This window comes from Hippocampus guttulatus, chromosome 1 (assembly GCF_054856545.1).
Source record: "Hippocampus guttulatus isolate MCC_2025c chromosome 1, RoL_Hgut_1.0, whole genome shotgun sequence".
Lineage (NCBI taxonomy): Eukaryota > Metazoa > Chordata > Actinopteri > Syngnathiformes > Syngnathidae > Hippocampus > Hippocampus guttulatus.
Window position 1 is genome coordinate 22,271,218 of NC_141261.1, and position 12,018 is coordinate 22,283,235.

Sequence of the window (12,018 nt, forward strand, 5' to 3'; positions counted from 1 at the left end):
GTATGTTACATTTATTCTTATAGCAATGTGTTTCCACAATTTTAGCAACATTTTTATGAGAATGCAATTATATAGCTTCCGTTCACTACTTGCGACGAGCAGATCAGAGGAATAAGTAATAACACGTGTCAATCACGTTTTATAGACCAGAAGAAAAGTTTTGGCCGATCCAATTTTTTCAAGCAGAGCCGCCGAAACCAGAGCCTGAACTTTTTTGATGCTCCCTTGTGTGAACCTGGGCAGTTTCAAGGGGCCCCGAACTGAGGCGTTACTGAACGGCAACTCCCACGAAAAGACGCCACTGTCCGTCTGTCGGCTTGTCCGTCCTGTCTGCATCCTTCGGTCGTCGTCGAGTTTATTACCGGAAAAGCCGCTCCATGAGCATAAACCACTGCTAAGATTCTTCCACGTTTTCATCGAAGACTTTTGAATAACTTCTTACACGGAAGCACCCGATCAACCAATGTCAATGTTAACTTCCTTGTTGCTTGTCAATTTTCCGTACATTTAGGATGAGAACGACACTAAGTTACGCGTGCGATCTGCTTTCTATTCACGAAATGGAATCGGAAAAGTTTTGAGTAAGTTTTCTGCGAGCAACCTTTAAGGGATCGTCGACAAAGTTGTGGAAGTCAGAAGAGGCTGCGGTTCGCCCCGAACATTCCCTCACTTTTCCTGCGCCACTTTAAGTGGAATGGGACGCCTTGAAACCTCCGTGTTTGGATCTTGAAACTGCGAGGGGCGCCTGAGCACCATATTGAATCAAAGTTGCCAACTTAGTGACAAATGTACTGCAAGTTCGGGCTTTCCATGCAGCCACACCAACGGCCGGCCTATAAGCGTGGAATGGAGGAGCTGTAGGCGGCGAGTGGCCAACCTCCGCTCGGCTTCGCTGGACGTTCATGCGGCGCACGAAACTTCAAGTTTGACGCGTGAGCACAGTTGGACGTTATGGACAACCCGTCCTCGGTCATCACGCAGGTCAGCCGGGATGAAGAGGGAAATAAAGCAACGGACAGAGGGGACACGGGTGAGTGCTTTTATTTCTTCCGAAAGTATTGCGTTCGGAAAGTTTAAGGATTGCATTCCACCGCCAATCACAACATCTAACGAATGAGCCTCGATTGTACGTGATAGTTATGACAGAGTTTGACCACCATAGAAGACCGTAACCGAGTTGCAAGAGGTGAAAGTGTCACTTTGACGCATTTTTCTGTTCATGGCTGCAGGCCTTGAATTTGTGCAGCGGAAGTGACGCCACAGCAGCCGAGTCTTACAAATTTGGAATAAACAAAAAGTGGAGAGAAGACACCCACCGCAAAGATTCTTTGCTTCTCCATAGTCTTATCGGAAACACGCCAAAGGCCGGCACCACGTCATTTTATTTTTATTTGTACTCATAATTTAGACTGCTGTTTGTTTTGGTGTTGAACATCGCACAGAGAGGTAGTCATGCGCAGGGATCTAAGGAGAGAGTTATGAGTGAAAGTGCAAACAGTCCTGCGTCTTTGGCGCTCAGGGGATGCCTTGCCCAAGGGCCCCTCAACAATAGCCAGACAACAGACCAGAATTTGTCCAACAACTAGTAGCCTTTTTTTTTTTTTGCCATTGTGTCTAAAGCTGGACTTGAACTGTGACCCTCCAACTCGAAAGGCTGTCCATGCCAATGTTACCAATCAAATGCAGTGGGGTGAGGGTGGGGGGGGGGGCAATTATGTACCTTTCCAGTAGGAAAGAACATATGAATGCTCGAGGTACTCAACATGCAGACTAGGTAGCGGTTAGCCAGCTAACAGCCTGCCGCTACCTTGAGCTAGTTTTGATCCAGTGATTAAGTTGATGGAATAATCAGTGCGATAATCAATTGTAAAAAACATTAATAGTTGCAGTCCTAATATCATGGAAGGGAGAGGGGAATATTGGACCCTTTCACACTGCACTTAGCACAGTGCAGTGCGCCATCCATAATTGCAGGCTGTCTGCATGTGAGGTGGGGTCAATCCATTGAGCAGGCACAGTGACTTGCTCAGCCTGAAGTGCACCTCGATGGGTCTTCATGCACCTGCTCACATCGGAAATGGCGGGAAAAAGGCACCTGGCTACTTTCTTTTTCATCTCTTAGCAACCAGCGCTGTACATGCCACTGTCCCTAGGCCGTCCTGCACCCTACCAGGTGGTGGGTGCAGAGAAACCCAAGTGGAGCATGCGAGTGCCTGAACTAGCCTTACGTTCTAGATTGCAAACCAAGACAGTGCGACTCAGCTTCTGGCTGGTAGATGTCATAGCTAGCCTCATGCTTAAACTTTTTAACTGTTAATGTTGTACTTTTCTGCATCTTCAATTAAAAAAAAAGAATACAAACTATAGATTTTGCACTCTCCTTTAAAGAAATGACTTCAACTGCTGTTATTCCTTTTAAATGCCATGAAATCTCTCCCTGTTTACACTAAAGATAAGCAGTTGATTTTGCATGTTGTTCCCTTGCTGTACCATACAGGAACCAAAACAAACCTAGAATTCAAAACATAGGGACGTAGCAAACATTGGTCTTTGTATTCATCATAGTGTTACAATCTGGCTTGATAATACGTACGTAAAACCCTTGCTATGCAGTGGCTCGCGCTAAAAACACGTTCCACAACCCTGATGTAAGGAATAGTGTGTGAATAAATGACAGGGCAATCAGCGCTCTGTTCACTGTACACGGCAGTCGATTGCAGAGAGTATCAGTGCAGGTTACTGAATAATCAGGTAGCTTATCGGTCACTATCCATGCCTTCTGGGGGTGGTGGGGGTGTCCATCGATCTAAACCTGCAAACTCAAAGCACTCTCGAGCATCTGACCTTAGTTACAACCGTTATTTTGACATAAAACAGTGATGAGTAGCAAATAGGCAGATACCATTTACAAAATTATGCCAAAAATCTGTTTTGTTTTGTTTTATTTAATATAAGACTCATTTCTGTGCAACCTTGCAAAAAGGCTGTGCACACATGACAGAGGAGCCCTGAAAACTGAGTATTTGGATGAAGGTGCAGATGCAGCTCCCACCCACGAAGGTCATGATGGAACTGCCATCATCATCCTGATCCTCTCGGAACCAGGAAGTAGTCAGCTAGCTAATGAAATATTTGTGAAACAATTAAATACAACACTCAAGTTTGATGAGGATTTGGCTTTTACTGTAAAAGCGGTTAGGAAAGTGGTTGAATGGAGTCTAGTTATGTGTGGGAATTTTTTAAGTTCTTCAACAAAAATGTTCAGGTGGCCTCAGACTTGTGCATGCTACTACATCTTGTGAAGTGACCAATCATTGTGTTGTACATTTAAGAATTACGGATTGGTGATCCAGTTTAAAAAAGAAAAAAAACGTATGAATGCTTATCTGACTAATCATAATGTTATTGTGTATTTGTCATCCTTCCAATCAAGGCGGCAGATGTCACACAGGCAACGTGACCTCTTATGTCACCCAAATGTTTAACTGAAACAATCATTTTTTGTAATGTCAATGATCATTTTCTGAGATGAGTTGCACTTGTGTTGTCTCAAAACTTTGATTCTATATCTGTATAAAGACAACAAGAGGAGCCGCTGCGGGTTCCCGCGCCACCATCAAAAGAACAGTTAACATAAAATGACAAAATAATGCAACACAACACATAAGACACGAACAGTCGTGCAGTCTTAACCACTTTTCCTACATTGACTTTGTTGTTTGAAGCAGTTATAGATGAAAGAAAGAGGAGCGAATCAAAGTGTCCTTTCACCAGTGGATCAAAGACGTCATGCTGAAAATGTGCACACGTCGGCTACAAGCTAAGTTTGAAAGCAAACAAGAAGCTGTAGCGTCCATTGACGAAAAAGAGATTGGCTCTCATCTCCTGTCCCATGTAAATTTTTGTTGACGCTTTGTATTTTTTTATTTGTATTTTTGGTGAACGTGAAACTGATAGGATGCTTAGGGTGCAGTGTAAACTACCACAAAATATTATACTAATGATAACATTAATAACACACACACGCACACACAACCATGCAGCGGTATATTTTTTTCCTCCCCATTTCTTCCTACAACACTTGCGGTTGACTTGGACCAGTCCGCGGACAATCGGCTGACAACGATCGATTTGTTGGGCACTCATGGCCTAGAATATAGAAATGGTTGACATAAGAACATTTTTTTTACCACAAAATATAGAAAACCAGCATGAGAAAGTTTCTCTTGAACCCTTTTTTTTTTTTTGGACCGTTCGTAATTACCTCAGTATAAAAAGTGCAAATTGTCCATTGAGCTAATAATAATAAGGAGATATTTTTAATAAAGGGTCTAAGATTAAAGAAGTAACAGCCTGCACTACTTCACAGCCACGACAAGCTCTGCTCCAACAAGCTGTTTCCTGCGTCAATACCCGCCTGTTTCCTCTTCCTGTTTTGTGCGGTGCTGTGAGGCCAGCAGAGGGTCAGTTGGCCTTTGAATGCACAAGCAGAGGCAGTGGGAATGAAAGCCTTTGGTTTGTTGCTAACGCGCTCACGTCCAGCTCAACAGAAAGTGGCCATGTTTTGGGCTGGGGGTGTTTGGGGTCACAAATAGGACGAGAACAATAAGTTAGGAAAAGTGATCAAGAAGCTCAAAACTTCGACATTCTGGAGAGGTTGTTTTTGTCCGCAGCTCGTTTTTTTTTTTTTCTTCGTCATAAGGTCTGGTCGTTTTATATTTGCTGAGCACCGAATCTTCCTGTGCAGGTTCCACACCCTCGCTGTCCACCAAGAAGCCCCGCAGCGGTGGCTTATTTTCCATCTTCTCCTGCTGCCTCTGCCGGGACCAGCCTGAGCCCCCACCGGTCAACAACAACGCCCCCTTGCTAGTTGAGGAGAACGGCACAGTCTCCAAGGTGAGTCCGAGCTCCTCCTGCTTCCTTTGGGTTGAAATGTCCGAGCGGTCTCCTGAGAGGTGTTGTGGCCATTTCAGATCCAGGTGAAGCCGCTACTGCCTCCAGCCAAGTCCAAAGATGCCGCAAAGGTCTGCGTGGTTATCGACTTGGATGAGACACTCGTTCACAGTTCGTTTAAGGTACAAGCACTTTTCTACAAACATTATTATATGTTATCGCAATAGGGTTGCAAAATTCTGTGAATTTTCTAATGTTGGAAAGCCTCCGTGGAATTTTAGAGACGTGCAGGTTCGAAAAAATATCGGGGAAAATCCATTTTAGCATAATCCGGACTAAAACAAGAGATTGAATGCAAATATGATGGGGCAGTGGTTTGTGAATGACCACATCTTAGTTTGGATTGATTGATTGATTGATTTAGCTCGCCAAAATTGTATGGGCAAGCTTAGGCTCATAACTACTCAAGTAAAGGGATTTATTTTATTTTATTTCTTGTCAGCAATGAAGGGGCACAATCCGTCTTTCATGGATTTTTTCCCTATAATTTGCATGGAAAACTCCCAATCTACAATAGGTATATCCAAAATTTCCCAGGGATTTGAAGTCCTATGTAAACAAACCTGAAACTTTACCAAAATTTGTTGGAAAATTTTCACCTCTTTACAACCCTTCATAATGTTCATCTTTGCTGAGAAACCCAAAAACACATTTGGTGATGGGCAGTGCAGTCTTACCCAGTGGTTCCAACCACAATTTGGCAGCACCTTGGAGTGATGATGATCTATTTTTATCCCATGATCGAAAAAATTATTATGTATTTTCCTATAAAAACTGTATCTTTGTTCATCTATCTTTGTTAGCAGCACATAATGATGGGCAGTCTACGTTTGGTGACATTTATGTCTGGTGATGTTGCCTGAGATTATGCCAATATGAAAATATACTTTGCCCAATAAAGTTTGGGGGAAACTGGACTTACATAAACACATTTCTTAAAACAAAACAACAAACCAAACACATGACACTCCAAATGTCTTGTTTCCTCCTCATGCCATCCTCCTCTAACACTCTTTACTTTCTTTATACAGCCTGTGAACAATGCCGATTTCATCATTCCTGTGGAAATAGATGGAACTGTACACCAGGTAGCGTCACACCCCGCTCTTCTATTATTAGTTAAATTCTTCTTCAATGTGCTGCCGGCTGGGACCTGGAGACTACCACTCGAACACAGAAGACATGCCAGCAGCCCGGGCCCGATTCAAGTAATCCAGGATAGGTTTGTTCAGACAAACACAGCCTATTCCGGATGACTTGGTTCAGGAACGTGGCCCTTAGCCACCAATGCCACAGAGAGAAAAAAAAAACATGGAGGAATGAGTCCCAGATTTTGCGCACGTCTGTGAATTACACATTGATATTGAGCTTTGTGCATGTCCAGCTCACCAGAATGATAGCGACCATCAGGGGTGTCCAAACCTTTTCTTTCAAGGGCCGCGTACATAAAACAGGAGGAGGCCGCTTTGACATTCTTCACCTTTGATGTCTTTAAAACACTCAGACCAATCCAATAAAGTTGAGCAAAGCAACTGCATGTTCTTTATAAATAAAGAGAAGTGAAGGAAACACGGCTGGACTGGCATTAAAAGTTGGCCCTGGCATTTTTGGCTTACACCAGCCCGCATGCACGAAAGCTTACACAAGCAATTGTACACATGCACGCGCCCACACATGCTCGCAACTGCCTCTGTAACTGAGAAGTCATGATTTCTCATACTGTCTATAGTCAGCATTTCAGGAAATATGAATCCAGGACTTTGTTCAGCACAATCATAATGCCAGTTTAACCGACAGGCAATGTTTTGCTGAGCTTGATTTACTAGACAATGTCATTTTTTGTGTCGTCGCATAGTTTATATTCTACCTCTATCTCATGCACTGATTTGCATTTGCTAGATAACAGCCATTCAGAGTTGAGACCGTTTTGTATACTGTGATGAATGGCCCATTCATTCAAATCATCAGTCAAAGGCACAATGACACAAAAATCTTGGAACCTTGCTTTCTATTTAGGTCTTATCCCACTTGTATCGTGATTATTATGTTGAGACATGTGTTTTGTTTGTTTGTTTGTTTATTGAGCATATATAGTACACACAATAACAGGTTGACAAAAGTCAAACAAAAAATTATGAAAGGAAAATTAGAAAGTAGATAAAAGAAGAAAACACACATCATCACAGTTGTATGCTCAAAGGAGTAGGAAGAAGTAAGTAACTTATCTAGTCCTACCCCGTATTTTGTAGCAATTTGAATTGATCGTTTTTCAAAACAAAGAAGAAAATAAAAATCTACATATCATCAAATACTTTTACCCTTGTGTATACTATACTATTCTATTTATACACCCTTTGGTGTGTATATATATATAGTTATTCTTTCTCCTTTTGTATTTCAATTTTCTGATATTGATTATAATTATCATTTCTTGAATACAATTGATAAGTTGATCAAAATCCAAAACAAGAACAAACAGTTGTCTTACTATATTTTATAAGTATATCAAATTTATTCGGTGAGTTTAAAGGAGCTGTGAAATTTAGTGGATATGTGTGCATTTTATTTCATGAAATCATGACTGACAAAATATTGAAAGAGCCAAATTGGACCAAAATAAACAAAAAACAAATATGTCTGGAGCCGCAAAAAATAAGCCTTATAATGAAGGCAACACATGCTATTTGAGCTATATTAGCCTGCTATCAACATGACTAAATTGGCGACGAATACACAACGAGCATTCATGATTAAAAGTTTTTTTATCCTTTTTTTTTTCATCCTGTAGAGGAGGGGTGCCAAAACCTTTTTGACGGAAGATCTACTTTTCGAACCACCAACCTCCCGCGATCGACCCGTTACCGCACACGCGCGCATACGCACACAGTTACACACGCATGCCGTGATGAGCAACAGCCGTAACGGCCGCTAAGATGAGGCATGGGACGCACTTTCGCAGCGTGCTAACTATCATAGCTCACGTGTACCGTTTCAAAATGCTTCTCTTGGCCGCTCAGATTCCCATTCTTAGCAAGTACCCTCAGTGAATTGTACATGAAAGGCAGCTGATTTTGATTTTTATTTTTTTACAACAGCCCCCTGACTGCCATCCCGCCCTGCTAATAGAAATGTGTGTCGCAGGCTATGACGCAAATATTCATTGACGAAATGCTGACATTTAATATTTATTTGACACATTTTTACAGCATCGGAAAACTTTAATAATGTTTGTGTCATGTTTGTCCTCTGAAAGAAACCATATTAAAACAAAATATATATATTTCCCTCCCATGTTTTTCCATTTTCAAACATTTTTGAAAAAGCTCTAGGGAGCCACTGGGGCTCAAGAGCCGTGTGTTGCCAACCCCCGGTGTAGGCAAATGGCATGGGCCCAGTCAATTTTTATTTTTACCATATGCTGAAGGCTACTAAAAAAAATGGATGGTGTGCTGCAAATGTCCCCCAGGCTGTAGTTTGGGTGCCACTGGTGTAAATGGTTAAAGAACTTTCACTTTTACATGGCTTTCGATGCATTCAAACATAGCTTCTAAAATTCATTCCGGTTTAACAGTGTCCATAATTTTTAGGTGTATGTCCTGAAGCGGCCTCATGTGGATGAGTTCCTGAAAAGGATGGGAGAAATGTTTGAGTGTGTCCTGTTCACTGCCAGTTTAGCCAAGGTGAGGTGTCTGTCCATATCTGTTTGTTTACAAGTCACCATTCCTGCCTCACCACTCCCCCCACCATCACAAACCATTTGCACTGTTTGGCCTGTTAGCCTGGACTATCCCATCCTTACGCTGCACTGGCTTCCCAGTCCAAATAATGTCTCCTACGTAACATATTAATCAATCAATCTGTTTTATTCTGCTATTTTGTTGGGAGTGCTATTTTGTTGTCTCTCTCTCTCTCTCTCTCTCTCTCTCTCTCTCTCTCTCACTGTCTCTCTCTCTCGCCTCCCTTGTTCCCTTTCCTGTCAGCCACCTCTCAAACCTTGTTCTACGATCACAATTAAAACTACCAAGGATTTTACAAAACTTCACTCTTCCGGTCTAAAAAGACACGGATCCATTTTTCCTGCGTAACCAAGCAGCTGAACATGACAGTTAAAAAATAAATAAATAAGTAAAGAAAAATTCACCGTTAATTTTCTCCATTGCCTTTATTGCCAACATAGTATGCCGACCCTGTCTCTGACCTCCTGGACAAGTGGGGAGCCTTCCGCTGCCGCCTCTTCCGAGAGTCCTGCGTCTTCCACAGAGGAAATTATGTCAAGGATCTCAGTCGCCTTGGCCGGGACCTTAACAAGGTCATCATAGTCGACAACTCTCCTGCCTCTTACATCTTCCATCCCGACAACGCTGTGAGTAATTTTGTTTGGACAGCATTTGTCCATTTAAAAAAAAAAAAAAATCTTATTATTGACTACATGACATTACAATTCGAAAAGTACAGATCAACTTGAGACAAGAGGCAATTACAGCAACAAAAAAGATGGATGGAGTTATGCTTAGTGATGCTGACATTCTTGGGGAGACTAAAGGAAAGGCTTTGACAATTGTAATAACATTTTCCAAAAGGATGAAGAGTTTGGAATAATGTTTTTTAGGCATCAACTCTGGACAAATTGCATGTATTGGGACAGAGTTGTATAATGGGTGATATTATCCTTCGTGCAAAATGAAAATTAGAATAGAGATGAGTGAATATTTGATGTTGAACAAAAACCTATTCTTGATAGGGCGGCACAGTGATTGACTGGTTAGCACGTCCACCTCACAGTGCAGAGGTGCAGGGTTCGATTTTGGCCTTCTTGTGTGGAGTTAGCCTGTTCTTCCTGTCCGTGCCTGCGTGGGCTTTCTCCGGATACTCTGGTTTCCTCCCACATTCCAAAAACATGCATGGCGGGTTAATGGAACACTCTAAATTGTCCCTAGTTGAGAATGTGAGCGTGAATAGCTGTTCATCCCTGTGTGACCTGCGATTGGCTGGCAACCAGTTCAAGGGTATACCTCCCCTACTGCCCGAAGACAGCTGGGATAGGCTCCAGCACCCCCCGCGACCCGAAGCGGATTCGAAAATGGATGGATGGATATTCGTGGTGGTGCTTCATACACTGACAGTCTGTTTGGTCACTCGCAGGTGCCCGTGGCCTCTTGGTTCGACGACATGTCTGACACTGAGCTTCTGGACCTCATTCCCTTCTTCGAGCGGCTAAGCAAAGTGGATAATGTCTATTCTGTCCTTAAGCACCAAGGAGGGGCCACAAGCTAACAGAATTTGGACAGAATGGCATGCTAATCTGATGTGCCTGCGCGTGCACACACACACACACACACACACACACACACACACACACACACACACACACACACACGCATGCAAGACTGCAGCTTCCACTGCCAACCCAAACGCAGACTCTTTCCAGCCTACCCCAAGTGAGGAGTCTACGGTAGTGTTAATGCTGCTACCCCCGGGTCATCCAGAAAATTGCTCGACAATAATGCTCCATTTCCTCACTCCCTCGGAAGTGGTGATCGCATGTCAATGGATGAGCAAATGGTTAAGGACCCTTTTCTCTGTTGTCGGCATTGAACTCTCTGGACTGCTGAGATTTCATCAGTTCACTATTCACTGAACCTTAGCTGGCCTCCCGAAGGTGCCTTTTTAAACTTTATTATTTTAGCCCTGCCACAAAGATGAGACAAACCTGCCACAGCCCTCAAAAGCATCTGATTTGTGGGTGTACATTTCCAAGTCACCCAGGTCACATTTTCTGCAAATTGACTCGTAATTGACAGGCTCGCTTCCACCTTTTGAAAGTGAAACTTGAACTCTTCAGTGCAGCATTGGAGGAGCAGAATGTGACCGCATGGCTTTTTTTTATTTTTGTCTAAATACAGTGACTTTTTTTTTCCTTTGTATTCCGAAACGGTACACATAGGCTGGTAACAATCTCATGCAGGGGGTAAAAAGTGTGTTACGATGTCTGTATTTTAAGCTACAATCAACTCCGAACGATTTCTTGGTCAATACTGTCATCTGTCTGTGATTGTTTTGAGATCTGTCAGTGCAGCTACAATTATGCCACAGTTGTCTCGTCTGTCCGTCGGAGTCCAAGTGCATCGTTTCACGGTGGCGTTGTGAGAGACCAACCAGGTGACATTTGACATGTTCGGTGAGTTTAAAGGAGCTGTGTTGGATCCAACAAGCCTCTTGGACTGTTTTGACCCCCCACCACCGTGTATGCAAATGACAAAATCAAACAGCCGCAGCTGAATGACTGGATTGTCCTTTTTGCAGTACCGCTCCTCAGCGAAAGCAGGGATGACAAACATATTTTACAGTATTTCTGTATGCTTTTGAAGTTCCTGTCAATCAAACTCCCTGTTCTTTTAAAAAAAAAAAAACGAGAAAAAAACCCCGATTCCTTTTGTCTCTGGCCCGTGAGGTGTCATCTGATGCATTTCCTTGTCATGTTTATGGCTGTTGGCTATTCGAGTTAACCTTTTCAGTGAGATTGAACATGGAGCTAAACTTGGCGAAGAAACACCAGCAAGTTACTAAAATAAATCATACTGTTCTAGGCACATAACAGTAAAATGTTTGTTTGGTGTGCTCACACCAGGTGGCTTTTATTTATAGAGCTTTGCCTTTAAAGCAAAAGTGTCACTACAGGGCCACTACAGGGCCACTACTGTACCTCGCGCGTTCAGTAGATTTGTTCACAGGGCCGCTACTGTACCTCACGCGTTCAGTAGATTTGTTCACATTTTGCACAGCCAGGAAGCAAACAAATGTCATTAATATATACAACATCCATGTTACTGTACCCATGATTTAATCGTTGTAATCTAATTTTTGACCTATTTTATCATGCCATGTTATACACGAACTATGTTACGATGCCCTTTTCCCATAAATGCTAAATGAACAATGCTGTTTGTCATCTTGAGTTTTGTTTATCTGTTGAGTGATGGGTGACACCCCTGGAGGATCAAAAAATATATTTGAATTATCATACATATGTAATAATAATAATAATAATACATTTTCTTTGTGGGC

The 12,018-nt window shown here is 42.5% G+C and overlaps 1 protein-coding gene across 1 annotated transcript; it reads left to right on the forward strand.

Annotated features, from left to right (window-relative positions):
* Positions 1–288: 288 nt before the first annotated feature.
* Positions 289–11,892, forward strand: ctdsp1 (CTD (carboxy-terminal domain, RNA polymerase II, polypeptide A) small phosphatase 1). The gene is made up of 7 exons (XM_086119748.1): positions 289–1,030; positions 4,748–4,896; positions 4,974–5,075; positions 5,985–6,041; positions 8,541–8,633; positions 9,131–9,316; positions 10,096–11,892. Exons 1-7 carry the CDS (start codon positions 952–954, stop codon positions 10,225–10,227), a joined length of 798 nt encoding a protein of 265 aa, XP_085975874.1. The 5' UTR covers positions 289–951; the 3' UTR covers positions 10,228–11,892.
* Positions 11,893–12,018: the final 126 nt, after the last annotated feature.